Source organism: Capra hircus, chromosome 6 (assembly GCF_001704415.2).
Source record: "Capra hircus breed San Clemente chromosome 6, ASM170441v1, whole genome shotgun sequence".
Lineage (NCBI taxonomy): Eukaryota > Metazoa > Chordata > Mammalia > Artiodactyla > Bovidae > Capra > Capra hircus.
The window spans coordinates 60925426-60947374 of record NC_030813.1 but is presented as its reverse complement, the minus strand read 5'-3'; the positions used below and the strand labels follow the sequence as shown (position 1 = coordinate 60947374).

The 21949-nt window shown below is 40.9% G+C and overlaps 1 protein-coding gene across 10 annotated transcripts in view; it reads right to left on the bottom strand.

Annotated features, from left to right (window-relative positions):
- LIMCH1 (LIM and calponin homology domains 1) overlaps positions 1-21949 on the bottom strand; it is a 360061-nt gene that overhangs the window by 206953 nt on the left and 131159 nt on the right. For all 10 annotated transcript variants that reach the window (XM_018049399.1, XM_018049400.1, XM_018049401.1 and 7 more), the window contains exon 2: positions 10424-10494. In XM_018049399.1, coding sequence (XP_017904888.1) covers positions 10424-10494 — 71 coding nt within the window. The remainder of the gene's footprint in view (positions 1-10423; positions 10495-21949) is intronic.

Genomic DNA, 21949 nt, shown 5'->3' with positions numbered 1-21949 from the left:
ATTAATTGTTGTTTAGTCACTAAATCATGTCCGACTCTTTTGAGATCCTATGGACTGTAGCCCACTAGGTTCCTCTGTCCATGGGATTTGCCAGGCAAGAATATTGGAACAGGTTGCTATTTCCTCCTTCAAGGTATCTTCCCAACCCAGGGATCAAACCCATGTCTCCTGCATTGTCAGGCAGATTGTTTATCACTGAGCCACCAGGGAAGCCCAGGGTGAAGGAAGTCATATTTTGAGGGAAGTTGTTTTGAAATGATAATTATGCTAAAGGAGGTTTCAAACATATTTTTTGAAGCATGAAAACAAAATATACTTGCCCTATATATTAAGAGAAAAGAAGTTGTGACAAGGATTATATACTTTTAAATGGAAAAGCTATGTGCAAAGATGGATGAACTTGAGAACATTTCAGATGCACACACAAGGTCCCCCCTTCCACTAGCAGACTCTCATAATTGATGCTAAAGCACAATTTGGATGTGAACAGTTGAATTTCCCCTACACACTGTGCAAAGAGCCCCTCTTTTAAATAGAAACCAAAGGCTGTTTATTTGGTGAGAATTCAAAGAGGAAAGAAAGGCAATACTGGGAGTCTGTTTTGCTCATCATGAATCCTACAAATTCGCCTTCCATGGCCTTCATCTGTTTTCATCTTTCCTAACAGAAGGCTGTCAGGGATACTCAGTTCTTGCCTAAGTCCCCACCTAAGCCAGGCCAATCTTCAAACAAAAAGCTGCTTTTTACTGGAGATCTTTACAAAAAGAGTGGGTTGAAATGTCCTTACTTGAACCTAAAAGCTTAATGGGTCTTGGTGCCAAAGGGCTGGAATCAGGCCAAGTCAGTGAGGCCAACTGTGATTTGGCAGAAAGACAAGGGAGAACCCTACATTGGAGGCCTATCAAATTCTCACCAGTCTGCTAAAGTCAAAATCTGTTAGGGCAAAAGGACCCAAGTTTGCTGAGATTGGAGTATCTGGTTTAGTGAAAGAGCCCCAGACAAAGACTGGGAGACACACTGTCCTCTAGCACCCTGGGTCTCCGTCTTGTCATCTGCAAAGGATGGTGGGACAATCTGATCCAGGATGAGAGGATAAAATAAGGGAAGGGTTTGTGAATTCTGAGCAAGGTAATCGTCACTGGAAGATACCAGTCTGGAATGGCCAATCACTGGGGTGACCATGCACACACACACACACACACCTATGTACATACACATACATATTATATACAGACATACTTATCTATGTACATTGCCAAGGACAGTCCCAGGTTTCATGTGCTGTTCCAGCAGCACAGCTGGTTAACACCCCCTTTCACTCTCAAAAGCATTTGGTCTGATATGTGGTCACTTCACTGCTAAGCCATTGAGTCAAACTAATCTCATTTCCTTATCAATAGTGGAGGAAAATACTGCATGTGAAGTTTTATATTAGATATAAGGTCTCTAACAATAACAGCCTGTTGCAATGATGCAAAAGCATGAGCGAGAGCTAAGACCATTAGGTGGAATCATGGTCAGTTCCCAGAGATGGCCATTAACTGACAAAGTTTGCAGTGCCTCCCTCTACCAGTGAGACCTCTGCCAGGGCCAGGCAATACAGGAGACCTCAGCTCCTTAGAAGTCTTCTTAGCTTCTCTGGATTCCATGACACCATGCTCGTGAGTTTCCTCTCGTCCCTCTGAGAGCCTCTGTGTGAGTTTCTCTTTTTCTCATCCTGACCAGGGAGGAGGCGTCCTCAAACTGAGACCTTGCTCTGCTGCTCTTTCTTGAGGTGCTCTTTCCCTCAGAGAGACTGTCATATATCATGGCTTAACCCTAATGTCCAACAACAGCTGGCAAGTTCAATTTAAATCTATCATCTAACCACTAAGTTCTGCCCTTGTCCCCGATGGCCTACAGGACTCCTCTGCCTGAGTGGATGGTCTGGACCCTAAACTCAGTCTGCCCAAACTGAAATTATGGCCTCTCCCACCAAACAGAGCCCTTTTAGCTCACACCAAAGGTCGACCCTGCTTGTCATTAACAACTGAAACGTTTAAGTGATTTTTCAGTCTTCTCTTTCATTCACCTATCCCTATACCCTATCAAGTCTTGTTGATCTCTCTCTTTTAAAAAAATATTTGTTTATTTAATTTTGGCTGCATTGTGTCTTCATTGCGGCCCATGGGCTTCTCTCTAATTGTGGCGCACGGGTTCCAGAGCGTGTGGGCTCAGTAGCTGCAACATGTGGGCTTAGCTGCTTGGCAGCATGTGGGATCTTAGTTCCCCAACCAGGGAATCAAACCTGAGTTCCCATCAAATCGCACTAGAAGGCAATTCTTAACCACTGGACTGCCAGGGAAGTTCCCTGTTGATCTCTTTTAAATTCCTCTCATTTCCACTGCTCTGGAAATCACACCCCAAAACTCCTTCTACAGTTTACAAAGGCACTGTGCAATCTTGACCCTGCTTACTTTTCTTCATCCACCCTCATCTCATATCATTATCCTCCCTGTTTTCTACATTTTCACCAAATGAGTCTTCTTGCAACTTCTCCGATACATGGAGCTTCTATCTTAAGCATTGGTAAGATGATGTCTTAACATCTCAAACATGATTCTCTTGGGTTAGAACATGACTTCTCCCTACTTTCACCTCTCTTCTCTTTCCTGGCTAATTTCTGCTCTTCATTTAGGACTCCATCTAACCAGGAAACCTTAGGTTAACATCACACAAGAGACTAGGGCTCAGATTCTGGAGCTCATTTTGGCACTCCTGTTATATTAACTAACTCCTGTTATGGCTTAGTTTACTAGTCTCTATGGTAACTGGCCACACCTGTAAGCAGGTTCTTAAAAAGGTTAGTTGGATGAAGAAAGTCCCGCCAGGCAGACTTCCACTATTTGCTAAACACAGCATCCTCATTCCTGTCTCCAGACCTTTCCTCTGCTTCTGTTCCTGGGTAGTCTGCCCTCGTCATTCCCTCACCTTTTCTCACCTTAAGTAACAAGAACTTGGTATAACATCTCCCAAACTACAACCATCTTCCCTTGTTTAACTACTTATTAAACCTGGTGGATTAAATTTTAGTTACCTTTGCATTTATTCACACACTGGTTTACTCAGTCACAACTGCTTTGTGTGTATGTCAATCCCCAAGCACATTATAAAACTCTTGAAGACCATGGATCAAGCCTTATATATCCTTTTTATGCCCCTCAGTGCCTAATGTGGGACTGTACAGAACACAGTCGATATGACAAAATGTCTCCATGGAAGGCTATGCCATCAATTCCCCAACTGTCCTAGCACATGAGCCCAAATTCTTGGCACCCCACAGTTTATGCTGAAATCAGGACAAGAATCTAAGACAAGTCCTTCTTCTCAGGATAAGTAGTTCATTCATCAGTGATGATATAAACAAGTGTTTGCCAGCAGATTTCTTATCTTCAGAAAACTATTTCAGCAATATAAGAACTGAGACAAAAATCCACTAAGACATTTTTTATTGGTCACTTATTTGCAGACCAACATACTTGGACTTCGCATTCCATCCAAATGTGTCTGTAGAACAAAGCCCAGAAGTTTACCTCCGTGACTCCTAAGAAGACATGGAGACTCTTACAGGTAAAGAGTACAGACAGTTCCATCCTTTGAACTCCCAGTCCTCAGGGATGGGTTCATTCTTTATGTAAAGCTGTATGTGTGTGTGTAGGCAAGGGAGGAGTTGAGGGGGGAGGGAAAGAGAGAAGAGGAGAAGGAAGAAAATACTGATGATGACAGCAAAAACTGGGAGAAAGTTAATGATGATTAGATCTAATCTAATGATGACTAGATTGCCTACTACTGGACTCAATTTATCCAACAGCTGTTTGTAACAGATGTATTATGTACCAGACCAATGTCCAGGGGGAAATCCAAAGATAAATAAAAGAGGTCTTCAGGAAGCTTTCAGTCTGGTACAGGAAGCAAACATGGGATAAAGAGTTCGAGCACCGTGATAAGGACTAGCACAGAGGCTGTACAGGTAGATAGATGCCAGAGAGGAGCCCATCAGTTCTGCCTGGAGGGTCCTGGAATAGCTTCTGAGAGAAAGAAACCACAACAGACTGGAGGGAGCCGGAGGAAATGACGTCACCACAGAGGTCAAGGCCACTGTTTTCAAAACAATCGCTCTTGGCCCCGAGCTCTGCCAGCCAAAATTCATTATTCACAGATGATCAAGTTTGTAAGGGACCCAAATGTTCTTGCCTGGTTTGATCACAAGTTGAGCAAGAGAAACTAGGAAAACAGGCCCCCCATTGGTCCATCCTGTGGCTTGCTGACAGCCCAGGGAGACAGCTGATATGTGCACAGTGACACAGAGTTGCATTGATTATGTCATATTTATAATTGACTTTGGGCCTATTTCCAACAATAATAATGGAAACGGCGAGTGATTCAGAGTGCCAGCCCAGGCCAGACACTGCTGAGCGCTTCACGCATTCTCTCACTGGAATCTCTCAGGGATATGATGAGATAGGAATTTCCCCCATTTCATGGATGAGAGGAGAAAAGCTAACACTTAAGTGCCTGCTATGTTTCAAGCACTAAAGAGTTTTATATCGAATATCAAATCATTTACTTTTCTGAAAAACTCAATGAATTAGGTACAATTATGTCTGTTTTTATAGATAAGGAAACTGGGGTTCAGGGAGGTGAGGTAACTTGCCTAAGCACACACAGGGGGTGAATCTAGGATCTGGACCATCCACTAGGTTGAAGCATATGAAATCACATTATCTGCCTGGCTGTGGTCTACTGATACAACAGTTTCATAGGATTCAACCTAGGAGTTCCCAGATCCACTCACTTTTCACCATGCTCCCCATAAAAAGATATGAACTGGCTTTTGTTAAATATATATCTTTGGATAGTAACCAAAAAGAAAGAAAAGTGTGAGGTGAGGATGAGAAAGCAAACCACAGAGAAGAGAGAACAAATACACCCTGCAACTGCATGCCACTATTATTATTGTCATTTTGCTATGCTCGCTTTCTCTCTTTCTGTATATGTCTCTTTCTCCCTGAACCATCTGCATATAGTTGTAGGGCATATGGATAATCATTACATTATTCTTCTAACTCTTCCATAAGTTAAAAGAATTTCAAAATAACAAGCTGTTGGGGGGGACTTATAAAGAAACTCCTGAAAGACCCGTCTTTGAAAAGGCATTTGATTTACCCAAATAGCACTTTGCACTGAAAACTCAGCTTTATGAGGGTAAGCAATTCACAACCAAAACTAAGCCCATAGTCTTCACGGGCTGGCAAACTTTCTGTAAAGGACCAGGTAGTAAACATTTTAGGCTCTCTGAGCCCCACACAAACTCTTGCTTTGTTTTGATCTGTTGTTTGTTTACAACTCTTTCAAAATGTAAAAATCATTCTTAGCAAGCAGGAAAGCCTGCACAGAAACAGGCCGAAGGCCAGAATTTGCCAACTCCTGATATAGATGGAATTCCACAGTGTTGGCTGCTCACTTATGTTCGACTCAGCAACCCCATGCACTGTAACCCACCAGGCTCCTCCGTCGATGGAATTCTCCAGGCAAGAATACTGGAGTGGGTGGCCATTCCTTTCTCCAGGGGAATCTTCCCAGTTCTATCTTATAATAAAGTCTTGGGAACACAAGTCAGAACCATTCCTTTCTGGAATATTTCATGACAACATATCTGAGCTGCATGCAGGGAACTAGATGGCAGTCAAGAGTGGCTCTGTTCTGGGAGCAGCTTCCTCAGGGAACGGTCTTTATAGCTTTCCTTTTCAAGTCCTTGAAAGTCCCCGAGGATACAATGTGGTATTCATTTAACATTTCTAACAGCATGACACTTGTCACACGTTTGCGGCTTTGTCACACTTTGACCCTAGGCCTTTTATATAACGCTCCGGGGAGAGCTCACATCATTGGAGTATTTAACCTCCAAACTTCAACTACACACTTGGCAAAAACAACAGAGAAAGTTCGACCAAAAATACATCTACAGTACTATAATTCTATTTGGCACCTGTACTTTATTTTATTCTTGCTTTTACTGTAAGTTATTCATTTATGCATAAGGATTACTATATCTGGGGATACATATGCAAAGGCAAGTGTACTGCATTTCACAGGCAGAGTAAAAGAGCTCCCGGGGTGATTCTGAAGCTACTCAATTTCCATCTTATATGTTGCCTGTAGGTGCCAGTCTTTTCTCTCTCCCATCTCTGTGGTCCTCGGTACAGGTCCCCCAACTTCACTGGTGACCATCAAGTTTTGACAGCTCTTACCTAAGAAAACTGAAACCCATACACTGTCCCTGATAGCTCAGTTGGTAGAGAATCCACCTGCAATACAGGAGACCCCAGTTTGATTCCTAGGTCTGGAAGATCCCCTGGAGAAGGGATAGGCTACCCACTCCAGCATTCTTGGGCTTCCCTTGTGGCTCAGCTGGTAAAGAATCCACCTGCAATGTGGGAGACCTGGGTTCGATCCCTGAGAAGGGAAAGGCTACCCACTTGAGTATTCTGGCGTGGAGAATTTCTTGAACAGTACAGTCCATGCGGTTGCAAAGAACTGGACATGACTGACTTTGACTTCACTACACTGTCCACTGACTACAGCCTCAGCTCTCTCATGCCCTCCTTTTCACTGGACTGGACTTCTTAAGAGGGACCACCAGGCCCTTGATGCTTACATGTTTCCAAGACTACTAACCCCAAACAGTCCTTCTTCCTCTGTTCAGCTGAGACCCGGTGGGCATCCTCTGTAATGCCCTCTCCCCATATTCTGGGTTTTCTGGCACCAATTCCATCCCCCCTCACCAACCTCTTGCTTTTCTGTCTCATTAAAATCCCAGCTCTAGACACAGCACAATGATTAAGAACAAAAGCAAAGGAACGAGACTTCTGAGTTTAAATCTTTCTCATCTGGTACAACCGTGTGCTGTGCTTAGTCGCTTAGTCATGTCTGACTCTTTGCGACCCCATGAACTGTCGTCTGCCAGGCTCCTCTGTCCATGGGATTTCCCAGAAAAGGATACTAGAGTGGGTTGCCATGCCCTCCTCCAGGATGTAATCTTAGCCTAGTGATTTAGTCCACTGTACCTCAGCTACCTGCTCTGTAAACTGGGTATCATAATAGTTCTTGCAGGCCACAGGTAAATCTAGAACCAGGCTGGCAAGAGGAAAACCAGATCCAGGCCCCAAAGACACCTTTCCATTTGAGAAGAACTGTGAGATTTAATTTTTCACACTTACAAACCACCCACGAATTTTTAGTGAACAGACAGCATGGTGTCTCTCCATGGTTAAAAGAGTTGGAGCCAATCCACCTTAGAAGAGCTGAACTGCTGGTTTTCAAAATTTGAAATTACAGCAGGTTCTTATATTTGCAAGTGTTGCTACCTGGGTGGTGGTGGTAAGTTAGAACTGCTTAATCACCAGCATCCACAGAACTCTCTCTGGTTCTAGAGAGTGGCACAGTCATGGTATCCTTATCTACTCTCCAAAGACAGGCTGTATAGATCTATTATCTGGGAACCCTCACTTTTCTGAGACTCTCCAAACTGAGCCCCCTGACTTTCAAGCCCTACCATCGACCAGTTCCATGCCTGGAACGGGGCAAGTTCCCCTCCTTGCCAGACTGGTCTCTGCATACAAGTCCCAGAAAAATACACTTGCAGACCAGCCCTTCTATTCAGATCATACCTAACCATGCTCCCACCCCTGACCAACAAGGAGAGGGGGGCCTTCTTCCTCCATTGTTACCAACGGTTGGGACATCCAGCCCTGAGTCCTACCTCTGTCTTTCGTTGCTCTGTAGGCCCTGCACTTAGAACTTTGCATCTTGTGTGTCTGGCCACTGCCTCAGCTTTGTCTCCAAGGCTCTGGCTGGGGCTGCACTCATGGGTTTTAGACCACCACTGCAGTTCATTCCACAATCACACACTCTGCTCCAGAGCTGCCAGATGGAGTCCCATGGGGAAGCCTGACCCTAATTGTCAGACTCCTTCAAATCCACCAGTGGGTCTAATCCCCTGTGGTCAGAGGAGTTAGACAATAACTCGCTTGTCCTGGGTTTTCATCCTGCCTACCCAGAAAGAAACATTCGTCCACATTCTCCATGTTGGCCATTTCCCTCAGCTCACCCATAGGCTTCAGGACTCAAAATCCTTTATTTATTTAAAGATGTTCCTGGCCATAATCTGTGCCTCTATGCTGTCTAACCATGCTATTTCCCAACCATGGCTCAGACCTAGTCTCCACCTCTTCACCTCTAAACAACCCTAACAGTCATTAATTTGTTTGTAAAGGGTCAACGGTTGGTGCCACTCCACACATGAGACTCCAACATCTAACTCAACATCTTCATCCAGGTAAGAAACAAAGTCCATGTGTGCAGATGTCTCTGGATCCAGAGCCTTGTCTTCAGGTGAGCCCAGCTAATCCAAAGGCAGGCAAGAAACATCACTCCATGACAGATTTCCTCACATGGTGGAGATATGGATTCCTATAGGAATCTTTGGAGCTGATGTTAGGCAAACAAAAGCTGGTTCCAAGGACCCACTTCAACAGACTTCAGAGAGCACGTGCACATAAATTAGACTGGATTCTGGTGACTCTGTTAACATCAGGAGAGGGTCAAGCCTACACTCATTGGAGAAGCAGGTGCTAGAACACAAGGGAAGTGTTTGGAGCCCGTGTGAGCTTGTCTCTGTGAGATGCTGAACTAATTGTGGTTTACTTAACAGATGACCTCTGATTTAGACTTTATAAAGAGAAAAACATGTGGTAAGGCAAGTAAAGTATGAGAAGAGGGAAGAGGCTCCACAGGAAGGAAGGTATGGAAACAGCAATCAGAGGATATAAATTACTCTTTGAAGAAAGAAGGGCAGTGGAACGCAGGAAATATCAATGAACTGTGTTGAAAACTGCTGCATAATAAATCTACATTTGTATAGCAAATGTTGTAATTTTTTAAAGCACTTTATCTACATTATCCTGTTGAAATTTATAAAAAGCTTATGAAATGCAAGAGCTGTAAAATTTTTACTATCCTTTTAAAGAGAAGCAAATGAGATGCAAAGAGATTAAATAATTTAAGGCATGAAGAAAGGACTTGAATCTTTAATTCTCAGGCTCCAACACCCCTGCTCTGTTAACTATATCAGTGGGTCTCAAACAATATTCTCCAAGTCATCAAGAAAAGACTGCATTGTGTGTGATTCTATTTACATAAAGTTCAAGAGAAGGCAAAATAGATAATATGGTGATAGAAATCAGAACAGCGCTTTTCTACAGGTGGTTGAGACTGACTGGGAAAGGACATGAGAGAGCTTTCAGATCTATATTTTGATCTGGGTGTAGGTAACATGCATGTACATGTACACTGTTCCCAAAACCCATAAGGTTGTATATTTAGGAGTTCTGCATTTCATGCATGTACATTTCAACTCAATAAAACAAAAAAATAAATATCCTAATTACAGAACCTATTAAATCAATTCACAACTCTGAAATCTTGATTTGATATTTATGTTCATCCATCTCTAAGTATTAAGGCTACAGTTAATTTCATGTCTAGAATCATCAAGAGCACTCTACAACAAAGCCCATATGCAAAGCATAAAAACTGAATACCACAGCTGTTTTGTCAACAACATGAATTAAATATATTCAAAATACCTCAGGGAAATAGGTCTACTGAGGAACATCACCTGGCAAGTTTCAAGATGTTGTCAGTAAATAGAAGCACTGCTTTTATTTGGCACAAACTGTTCTTGTTTGGCGGAGAAGGCAATGGCACCCCACTCCAGTACTTATGCCTGGAAAATCCCATGGACAGAGGAGCCTAGTAGGCTGCGGTCCATGGGGTTGCTAGAGTCAGACATGACTGAGCGGCTTCACTTTCACTTTTCACTTTCATGCATTGGAGAAGGAAATGGCAACCCATTCCAGTGTTCTTACCTGGAGAATCCCAGGGACTGGGAAGCCTGGTGGGCTACCATCTATGGGGTCGCACAGAGTCGGACACGCTGCCTGAAGCGACTTAGCAGCAGCAGCAGCAGCAGTTCTTGTTTGGAGGGAATAAGGAGGATAAAAGCTGCTACTGTTATCACAATTTGGTCTACATCCTTCCAATCACTTAGGCCCAAATTGCTACACTGTAAAAGTTGGTTGGAGCTGAGTAGCAGCTGTCAGATACTCCTTTATCTAGTTTGAAATTGCCATAGTCCCCACCACTCCCTATTGCACTAATAAGCTTATATTTACTGCCTAACCCACTTAAGTGATTTTTTTTTTTAAATTTCAGATTCAAACTGTGAATGCATTCCAAACAAACTCTATAAGTTTTGCAGACAAACTTAACAGCAATAATGATTTTTCTTGAATAAAACCAACCGAATATAGGCTATACTTACTCGCAGAGAAGGATTCCATTTTCTAATCCTGTCCGAAAATCTTTATCACCAAAACTTCTGCCGGTTACTTGCTGGAAAAGAAAAGCAGAGAATTATTTTTTTTTTCTTTTTCAATCAGGAAGCTCAATGATTCTTTTTCAAGATATTTCAAGAGACTTTAAATAACTGGTGGCATTCCAGGAATGGGAAAAACCTGTTAGGTCTGAATTTCCTTTCCATGTGTAACTTTGCTTAGCTCAGCTAATCTTAAATAGACCATTTCTTTGAAGTTTTTTCTTATTCAAAACTTTAAAAATATCTGTTCTTCCTGATAAGGATATTACTTCGGTGGTTTGGCCATGATAAGTCAAGGGCACAGCCTCTTTCATCTTGAGGACCCAACCTACACTTTCAATACAGCCTGCAGAAAGTACCACCTAAGGATAAAGAATCCATTTGTTAAAACATTAAGAGGAAGAGCAGAGGACCCAGAACTTCTAACCTTGAGAGACTAACATCAAGACAGTATGAAAAAAGCCAATATCCATTCTAACATGGTGTGAAAAAGCAAAATAAAAGCTGGGAAAGAGTGAACCATGCTGAGTACTGATGGCTTTTCTTGATGCCTCTGACACTCAGTAGCCCTTTGGTCTGGGCACCAAGTCATTCATTTTTTTTTTAAATTTTTACTTTATTTTACTTTATAATACTGTATTGGTTTTGCCATACATTGACATGAATCTGCCCGGGTGTACATGAGTAAATATTTACTGAGCATCTACAATATGCCAGGTAAATATGCATGGTGTAAATCCTAGAGCAACCTCTAAAATAGCAAAATTAAAAAAAAAAAAGCTAATAAGTCAAGAAAGGAGATTAAGTGAAATTATATATTTTAAAAAATATCCTAACAATAAAAAAGAAAAAAGGGAAAGGGAATACAGAAAAGATGGAATAAACAGAAAACAAATATCAATATTATAGGCTTAAACCTAACCATATCAGTCAGAGCATTAAATCTGAATGGTGTAAACACCCTCATGTAAAAGAAAGATTGCATTAATAAAGCAAGAGCCAACTATATGATGCCGACAAGTAACACACTTGAAATAGAAAGACATGAATAGGTTAAAAATAGGATAGAATAAGATATACCATGCTAACACTAATCAAAAGAAAGCAATAGTGGTTATATCAACCTCTGAAACAAAGAATGGGCTTCCCTGGCGGCTCACAGGTTAAAGAGTCCACCTGCCAATGCAGGAGACGCAGGTTCAATCCCTGGGTCAGGAAGATCCCCTGGTGAAGGGAATGGCAACCCACTCCAGTATTCTTGCCTGGAGAATCCCATGGACAGAGGAGCCTGGTGGACTCCAGTCCATGGGGTCACAAGGAGTCAGACACAACTTAGCAACTAAATAACAACAGAATAAAGAATAATACCAGAGCAGAGAAAGCCACTTTATAGAGACAAAATGTTTAGGTCATCAGAGAGATAATTCTAAACATTTTTACACCAAAATTTTTTTTAAAAAAGCTTCAATATAGACACAAACCAAATCAGATAGATCTACAAGGAGAAATAAATAAAGTCACAACTAGAGTCAGAGATTTAATATCTCTCTTCAATAATTGATAGAATAAGAAGACAGGAAATCAATAAGGATATAGAAGACTTAAAAAATACTATCAACCAAATTGACTTACTTGACATTTCTAAAATATTCCACCCTACAACAGCAGAATAAACATTATTCCTTTTAAGTTCACAATAAACATTTATTGAAGCAGACCAAATGTTGTGTCAGAAAACAATTCCCCACAACTTAAAACAAATTAATGAGACATTAACAACAAATATCTCTAACCCCCAAATTTTAAACTAAGTAATACAATTCTAAACAACCCATTGTTCAAAGAAGAAAAAAAAAATTAGAATGTATTTTGTAGTGAAAGAATATGGCAAAATAAAAAATGTATGGAAAGACTCTAAGGCAGTATATGGGGAAAATATATTTTTAAAAAGATCTCAAATCATTGACTTCTGCTCCTATCTCATGAAAATTGAGCCCAAATTAAGTAGAAAAAAGGAAAAATTCTATCAAAGTTGAAATCAATCAAGTAGAAAACCAAAAAGTAATAGAGGAAAAAAATAAGTGAAATAAAAAGTTGGTTATTTAAGATCAATAAAATTGATAAACCTTTAGGTAATAAAATTGATCACCTTTGGTATTTAGCCAAAAAAGAAAGACACAAATTACCAACATCAGGAATGACATGATATCATTACAGATTCTATAGACACTAAAAGGATAACTAGGAAATATTATAAATCTGTGCCAATAAGTTCACCAACTTAGATGAATTGAATAAACACATTCTTTGACATAAACAACCCTAGACCAGTCCAAAAATAATAATAATAATAATAACCCTCCCAAACAAAAATGCCAAGTCCAGAAGGCTTAACTGGTAAATTACAGCAAATACTGAAGAAAGAAGTAATGCAACTCTATATACATTCTTGGAGACAAGTGAAAAGGAAATAATACTTTCCGGTATGGGTGGCTCATATGCCATCTAAAAATTCCTAGGTACTACTTAAAATTATTTTGCATGCGATGCATAGCCACTAAAAAATTTCAAGTAGAGTTGGTTTAACCATCTAAAGTCAGCCTGGTAATCAAGATGTAGCCTGAGTAAATTCAATTTCCTAGACTCCTAATTGTAGAAGAGTAGGCACCATGCATTTGGAGGAAGGTGCTCATTTCCACCTCTGTTCCTCCTCCTCTGCCTCCTTCCCCCATCTCCTGTGTCCATTAGGTCCCCGTACAACCTTGACACTGCTCTCCACTGGTCCAAATGCCATCCATTCTTCCAAGTCCAGGTTATTTAGTGTAGGGGCACCTGGACCTTTGTTAGGAGGGTTAACAGCTGAATAGACTCCAGAAATTCAACAAGGACTGTGCCACTGAAAAGTCTGGTCCTGAGACCAGTGGGGACAGCAGCATCTTCGTTTGGAATTAATGTTAGAATACCGGCTCTCAGTTCTTCCACTGTCTCCAAGACCTACTTAGAACAAGCATTTAAAAAACATCCCCATGTGACTCATATGTAAAGTAATTTTTACAAAGCCCTGACCTTGTATATTAAGTAAGTCCAAAGTTCATACTCAGAAATGGAGGACATCTCATTAGAATCAGGATTTTGGATGACCTGTCTCAATGACCCATCTTAGCAACATCTTTATGACATATTTACAATGTAACTCATTGCATATTTTAACAATAAAGACTATTAATTACCGTTCTCTTTGTAATAGCATAAGCCATTGCTTTTTTTTTTTTTTTTTTCCAAAAAAGCAAAATAACTACCAAGAATCAGCCACCATTACCAACAGACCATGAGCAGGGGAAATGAAAAGTGACTGCCAAACTCTTCACTTATCTCCCCACCTGGATCCTGAATGACAGGGGACTCTCAGTAACCTTCCAGACAAGGCACTGGCCAAGCCATCAGCCTGTGATCACTCTCCAAGGACACATAACAGTATGGGAAGATTAACAGAGCCCTTAAAAAGATGGAGATCTGGGATATGTAGTGGGTGGGAAGACAGCCCAGGCTCAGAGGCACTCGGGGCGAAGAGGGGAAGAGAAGCATGCAGTGTCAACAGCACTTTATCAACCCACCAAACCTTGCTCTTCACACCTTGCTGATCCTCACCTACCTACTAATTAGTCCTTGCAACTCTACCCTTGCAGTTGTTCAGCTTAGTCATACGTGACCCCAATCTTTCATACCCAATCATACCCAGTAACAAACCCTGTTGATTCATCCTTCAGAATTTAGCCAGAAGCCAACCACATCTACCACCTTACTCTGAGCCATCATCATCTTACACCTAGATGAGAGTCTTAATTGGCTCACTGCTTCCAACCTTGCCTTTTTCCATCTATTCTCAACCCAGCAGCCAGGGTCATCCTGTCAAGTTAGGTCATGTCAGTAGTCCATATTTCCCCACCTTACCCACAGGAAAAGCCAAAGTGTCTCTGAAGGTATTCAACATGAAAACAAAGGGGAGATAAACCCTATAAAGGGAGCATGGACGAAGCTATTGAACACCACCATTATTTTAAGGGTGGATATCATGAACTTGCATACATCTCCCTCATTCATGGGGGTCCTCAGAAGTACTTATGATGGCAATTACATCACCAGCTATGCCTGGTAAGCCTTTCAGGAGAACCCAATGCCAGATTTTTTCCTACTGTATGGTTTAGAATTAATTCACTTTCATCACTAATCAAAATATTTGTTGGATGGACATGCTTTGTCAGACTGAAATAGTCTATGAATGGATAACATACCAAAACCTTGATAGTTTTAGAGGATAAGAATCACTGTCGTCTACCTTAACAATCAAACCAAAAGCAGAAGCAAGAAGATTTCATAACATATCAGCACACTATTTTATGCAAGTAATTATTGGTAATAAGCTCATCTGTACTCAATTTCTTTCCCATATAACTAAAAGGTAATTACATCTCTGAGTTTGTCCATGTCAATGCTCTAAACCATTCAAATAACTAAAATTTGGAGGAGTTCAAAATAACAGTCTGATACAGAAAACCACATGATTTTATAGTAACATTTTTATGATGTGTTTATAATTTAACACACTATATGTCATAAAGCCATATTTTGTTAATTACTTTGTTTCCGTCGTTTTTAAGCAGTTGCCACGAACAGTCAAAGACTCCTGAGAATCAGTCTTTCATCTTGATCATTACCATTTATACAAACTGTATTTCCAAAATATTAAATACTCAGGGTTTTTGAAAGCAATCTGGTGGACAAACTGTAGTCCACTAATAAACTGTAGTCCACTAATAAAGGTCTGATTTTAAATAAATGCTGAAAACCCTATTATGGTAATCTTAAGAAGAGATTCTATTGGCTGGCAAAGTAATGGTGCCTGAATTCAAGAAATGGGAGAAAAATAAAAAATTTACTATATTTGGACTTAATCTTTGGAAGACAGGGACATTTTATCTTATTGTACAAAAACAGGTTTGATTTCCTCCTACCAATGGTAAATGAAAATCACATCTCTTTAATTCACTGGAGATTATTTGCAGTTCATTATGCTCACTTCCATTCTGAGAATATTTGACATATTTAACAAAAAGAGTATCTCATTTTAAACCTAAAAAAATAAAGCAGAATAGAATTGCTCTTATTTTTCACATTTACTGAGAAATAAATCCACTGCTATTTCTGTTACCTTAATAGGGTTGCTAGAAAAATCAAATCAAAATCCTATGGAAACTCTTTGTAAACCATCTTAAGTCATTCTAATCTCAGTCAGAATTAGCAATCAACTGGCAATCATCTACCAAATACCTACCTCAGGCTAGACAGTATAAGAGGTGAGAGTGAGATCAAAACACCAAGATTTGGACCCTACTCAGTAAGAATCCACAGTCCACAAGGAGAGATAAAGCATTACAAAACAGTAGTTGGCATTAGAGGGAAAATATGGGCAAGAGTATGGAGCAAGCAATTAACATAAACTGTACAACTAAAGAAAATTATTTATGAATTTATAACACTAATAGTTCACATTCAAATAGCAATTTCCTTAGGCTCTCTCTGTTCTAAATGTGTGCCACAAATGAATTTATTTAATCCTTATAATAGCCCTATGAGGTAGATCTGATTATTATCACTTCCATCTTAAAGTCAAGGAAACCTAGACACAGAGAGGTTAAGTAACTTGGCCAAGGACACAAAATTAGTAACTAGCAGAGCCAAGATTTAACCTCAGATAGTGTGACTGCAGAGTTCACACTCCTACACACAGCTGATTCTGTACAGCATCTGAGCAAAGAGAGGACCTCTGTCTGCCTGAGACCGTCAAGGAAAGCCTTTTAGGAGCTGGCATGTGAGAAGGTCCCAATGCAGGAGAAAGGACCTCTCGGAGGAAGGAGATGAATAGGGCATCCCAGGCAAACACAAAGACCTGCACAAAGGTTTATTTGAACAAAGAGGAAAAGTCCTGAGGGCTGAGACCAGGTGGAGGAAAGTAAGGAGGGGAGGGTGGTAGGAGGTAAGGTGCTACCATAGACATAGCCCAGGTGGTAAAGGCCTTGCATGTCAGAACTATGGGTTGCACTTGAACCTGAAACAACAAAGACATCCGAGAAGACGGGGGGAGGGAAAGGGACTCTGGCAAGCAGTCTCCCTCTTTCCCACTAGTTCCCACTAGTTCCCCATTCCTAAAGAGACAGTACAACAGTGACCTCCTTGTGGACTCTCCCACCTGCACTTTATAGCTCATGACCTTGTTTGCTGAATCACAGTGAGGTTAAGACCATCTAGCCAGACTTTCCTTTAGGACCACCATCTCCCCCCTGCAACATTCCTTTATAGACCATATCTATTCATATCATTTCATCTTTTTCTGCCCTCTCAAAAGAAACTAATACACTTTCTCTTTCCTCTGTGAAAGATCTGAATCCCCTTTCTTCCTATCCATAGGTGCTACCTTTATCTCAACTTTACCCCTTAGTCCACAGCATCTTTCATCTCTGTGCTAATAGCATAATGATTTCCCACTTTTCCTAAAACACCTAATTTAATGCAGCTTCATTTTTCCCCTTCCTTTCACTGTCCAAACCCCTACACGAGTATCCTGTTCCTATTACTCTTGTCATCATAGCTCACCCACCTGTCCTCTTTGAATTCACTGAGAATTCTTAAAGGGTGAAGAGAGGAGACCTGAAAATTTAACTGAGCTCCACTAGTACAAGCTAAATCATAAGCAGATTAATGAATTTCCACCAATCCTCAGCTTCCCTACCTACAAAGTGATAATTATCCCTCCTCCAAATGCATGAAGAGTAAATGAATTACGTAAGAGTAAATAAATGAGTGTATGCCAAACCCTTCCCACAGTGCCAAATCCATAAAAAGAGCTCAAGAACCTTCACTGTCAATATTGGCCACAATATTAGAATTACCATAGATCTCATTTATGATTTCTCTCTTTCCAATGCTTTTTTGCAGATCTTTCCTCCCTGACCTTAAATGATGCCATGCTTTACTGGCTCTCCTCTTAAATTCTATCACCATACCATCTAACCCAACAGACATTGTCTCCTTTGATCTGAATCAAGGTCTCAGCATCACGGCAGTCAACCATTCCTTCCTCTTGAGATCACTTGCCTCTCCTAGGACTCCCCACTACCAGATACTCCTGATTTTCCTCCTGACTCTTTCAACAAACATTCCTTTCTCTGTTGCCTTACGTCATTCTACTTCATTCATTTCCTAAGTGTACACATGGTTCTTTTTCTCCTTTCTTCACCTTTCCTTTGTTCTCTCTATGGCCACAAGCTTCTTTTCCCTGGGCAGCCCCAGGTCTTTAAATATCTCACATATGGTAACTCTTTCACTTTTATGAGCTTAAATATCTTGCCTTTAAGCATCTTGCATATGATAATTAACACGTTTTTCTGTGTAGCATTCACCCTTCTCCTCTGAAGCTCAGAATCGAACATCCAATTTCTTACTTAACATATCCACTTGGGTACCTAATAAATATTTCACACTTAACAAGATCAAAACAAAATTCATGACATCTGTCCTCTGATCCAACCTGTTCCACCTCTGGTTTCCTACATATCAATGAATAGTACCACCATTTCCCATCACCAGGAACTTACAGACACATTTAAACCATCAAGAAGAGCAATGTTCCTCTCTCCAAAATGCACTTGAGATCTATCCTTTACCCTCCATCTCTACACTACACACTAGTGTAAGCCTCCATCACCTCTCAGCAAACAAACATCAGCTTCCTTTCTAGCCTTCCCACACAGCACCCAGAAATCTTCTTATAGATCAACCCCATGTCCCTTTTCACTACACCAGAATAAGTCCAAGTTATATACATAAGTTCTTCATTTTAAAGATGAGAAAAAATAATGTCCTGCAAATTAAATGACTTGCTCAAGGCCATAAGCTAGCTATCAGTAAGGATGAAACTAGAACCATACCTCCCTTCACCCAGGCCAGGGCTTCACTACCCCACACCACTGCCTTCTGAAGGCATATATTCTAATGACAATGACATTGGTACACTCTCTTTAATAACAATAGTGCCTGACATCTATTCAGCTTGGGTTGGCAACAAAACAGCACAGAAGTCCAGGCCTGAGGTTATTTAATCAACATTATCAGACTGTGATCCTCTCCAGCACTAGCTCTGAGTGTTTAATGTTGAGCATAATAAAATGCAATCTGTAGAATCCATTTATATTTTCATCGTGTCATCAGAAACCCAGAAGGCACTGTTTATAGCCACAGATTGACAGACTCCACTAAAAAAATCTAATTAAGAATACAAGAAATGCTCCAAAGCACTCTGGGAGCATTAAATCCTCCAATATCACCATTGTGCTCTATCAACACAGAAAATGGGTCAGTCCAGGAACACGTGAGTGGGTTTAGCAGTGAGCGTCTCTGCACATCCTCAGGCTGTTCTTACCTTCCAAGCAAACAGAACAGATACTGCAAAGGAAGATAAAAAACCCAGGTGCTTTAACACAACAGAAAGGATTAGCAATCGATATGAGAGCAAAGAAAGAGTCCTGAAAAAATATGGGCAAGTGGAGTGCTTCTGGGCTATCTGTGTTGTTTCCATTTCAAGGAGCAGAGATAAGCTCCAGCCACAGGGCGGTTTTTACCTGGGTATCAAGGTGCTCCTTAAATAAACACTTCAATATTGACTAATTTTACAGATCTGTATATGGAACTGCCATCTCGTCCTCAGCACAGGCAAATCTGTGTTAGCCAAGTATTGAATCAGTTGCTCAGTTGTGTCTGACTCTTTGCGTCCCTGTGGACTGTAGCCCATCAGGCTCCTCTGTCCACTGAATTCTCCAGGTAAAAATGCAGGCAGATTCTTTACTGTCTGAGCTACCAGGGAAGGTCTGGGTCTAAAATTCAGGTCTGACATTTTGGAGCTATGTGACACTGGGCACATGGCTCCATTTCTGAGCTTGCTCCATCATCCTTAAAAGACTTGTAGAAATGTGCTTTACAGTTGTTAGAACTTAAAAATCATGATTAGAAGCCATCTAATAGGACATTTACTACTGACTGGAAGTTCTGGTACATTTTTTCCCCCAAGGGAAGAGAAAAGAATCCATGCTGGAGAGCCTAAACTAGGTGGTTGCAATTTTTGTTCAGAAATCCTGCTCAAGAGAAAGTTGAGTATGGTTGAGGCAGACTTGCTGTTTCACAGATGGATCTGGGTTTGTGAGTGCTGGGTACAAAATCCCACAATGTGACCGACTCTTACACCCACCATTGGGTTAAATGAGACCGTGAGGAAACAACTGGGCAAATCCAGAAAAAATGACACATTAGATAAGAAAACCGACCCTCAAAAAGTCAACGTCTCGAAGAAGAGGGGAGAGTTGAGACTGAAGAAATATGACAACCAACTGAAATCCTAGTTTAAAAAAATATTTGTAGGTGATATTTTGGGCACTATTGGGGAAATCTGAATATATATTAGTCGTTTGGCGTTATTTCACGTGATTAAGAGTGACAATGGCATGTTGGTTCTGTAGAACATTCTTATACCTTGGAGAGGCACACTGAAGAATTTAGGGGGAAAGGGGTCTGATGTCTGCAATTTATTTTGAAAAGGTTGAAAAAATACTAGGAGGATGTGTGAACTGTGTGTGTGTGAGAAGTAAATATAGGACCTGCCTGGTGGTCCACAGGTTAAGAATCCACCTGCCAACTCAGGGGTCACAGATGGTCCCATCCCTGGTCCAGGAAGATCCCGCATGCTGCAGGGTGACTGAGCCCGTGTCCCACGTCTACTGAAGCCTGCACACCCCAGAGCCCATGCTTTGTAACAAGGGAAACCACTGCAGCGAGAAGCCTGCACCCCGCAACTAGAGAGCAGCCCCTGCTCGCCACAGCTAGAGAAAGCCCGCGCAGTAACAAAGACCCAATGCAACCAAAAATAAGTGAATAGATAAATTATAAAATTATCAAAAAGGAGTAAATATACAAAATGTTAACAATTATGGAACTGGGTAGTGGGTATATGGTCTCTTTAACCAAACAACTCTCCTTCCTTCCTTCTTTCCTTCCTTTCCCTCTCTCTCTCATGTTTCAAAATATTCATAATAAAATGTTATCTGGAGCTAGGGCTGAAAGCCACTCAGCAGTCCAAGGAAAGTACTCGAGTCAAAAACCTATCTGGTACCTCCTCGTTTGTTACTTGGAACACTTTTTCATATTTGTTTTCACTGATGACAGTCACTTATCAGTTCACTATCAGTCACTTCGTATCTGCCCGATCCACTGCCTCGCCTGCTCACTACTCAGAAATGGTTCTTGCCAGTCTTCAAATCAACATGACGTTCGTACTGAGGATGGCAAGGAAGAGGGGTCAAACCCCTGGGCTTCCTGATTTGGGGCAAAGAATGGAACTATAGGCTCTGCCAAGTACACACAGTCCTGTGACAGTTGTAGCGCTGTCTGAAGAACTGATCAATTTCACCACTTGATATTCTAATAACTGAATAATTTTTAGCTAAGAATCCAAAGTAACCACAAAGCTGTTGTGTTTCAACAGTACTTGGTATTTTAAAACACATCAAAGTCAAGTTAGAAAACTATAAGAATTCACCCAAACAAGTTATTCGATTACCAAAGGAAAATAAAACATGGTGAAATGCTCATTACGCAGACAGGATGATCACATTTCAAACAATCTGCCCTTTTAAAAGCTGGCATGACCTGGGCAACACAACTATTTTTTTAAAAAGCAAGGAAGAATAAGATGAGAAAGTGACTTTCAGAAGGAAAGAAGAAATTACCAATGGGAGGGAGTCCAGGAGGGGCTTCCAGGGTGACAAAATTCTACATCTTGATACAGTGATTCCAAGACCGTCCACTTTAATAACAAACCAAGCCATGAATTCATGTGGTTTTCTGTAATTGTGTTATACTTCACAATTACAAAGATTTTAAAGGGAGGACTGGGGATATAGATGTTGACCTCCACAGTGGCTCAATCTCTCTGTTTTTCTTTTGTTAAAAACAAAAGCCACTTTCCATTTTGTTCAACTCAGAAAAGTCTTTGTAGTCAGAAAATACCACTTGTAAAAGGTGGTATTTTCATTCAAATATAATAGAAATACACCCCTGTTTAACAATATTCCTCAGGTCTACTTATTAAAATGGTGGCTGGCACCATGAAAAACAGTACAGAGTTCCTGAAGAACACAAAAAATCAAGTTACCATATGATCCAGCAATCCTACTCCTAGGCATACATCCAGAAAAGATGAACACGCTAACCGGAAGAGATATATGCACCCTAATGTTCACAGAAGCACTGTTTACAACAGCCAAGACGTGGAAGCAAACTGAACGTCCACTGACAGAGGAGTGGATAAGGAAGATGCGATACACACACACACACACACACACACACACACTGGACTATTACTCATCC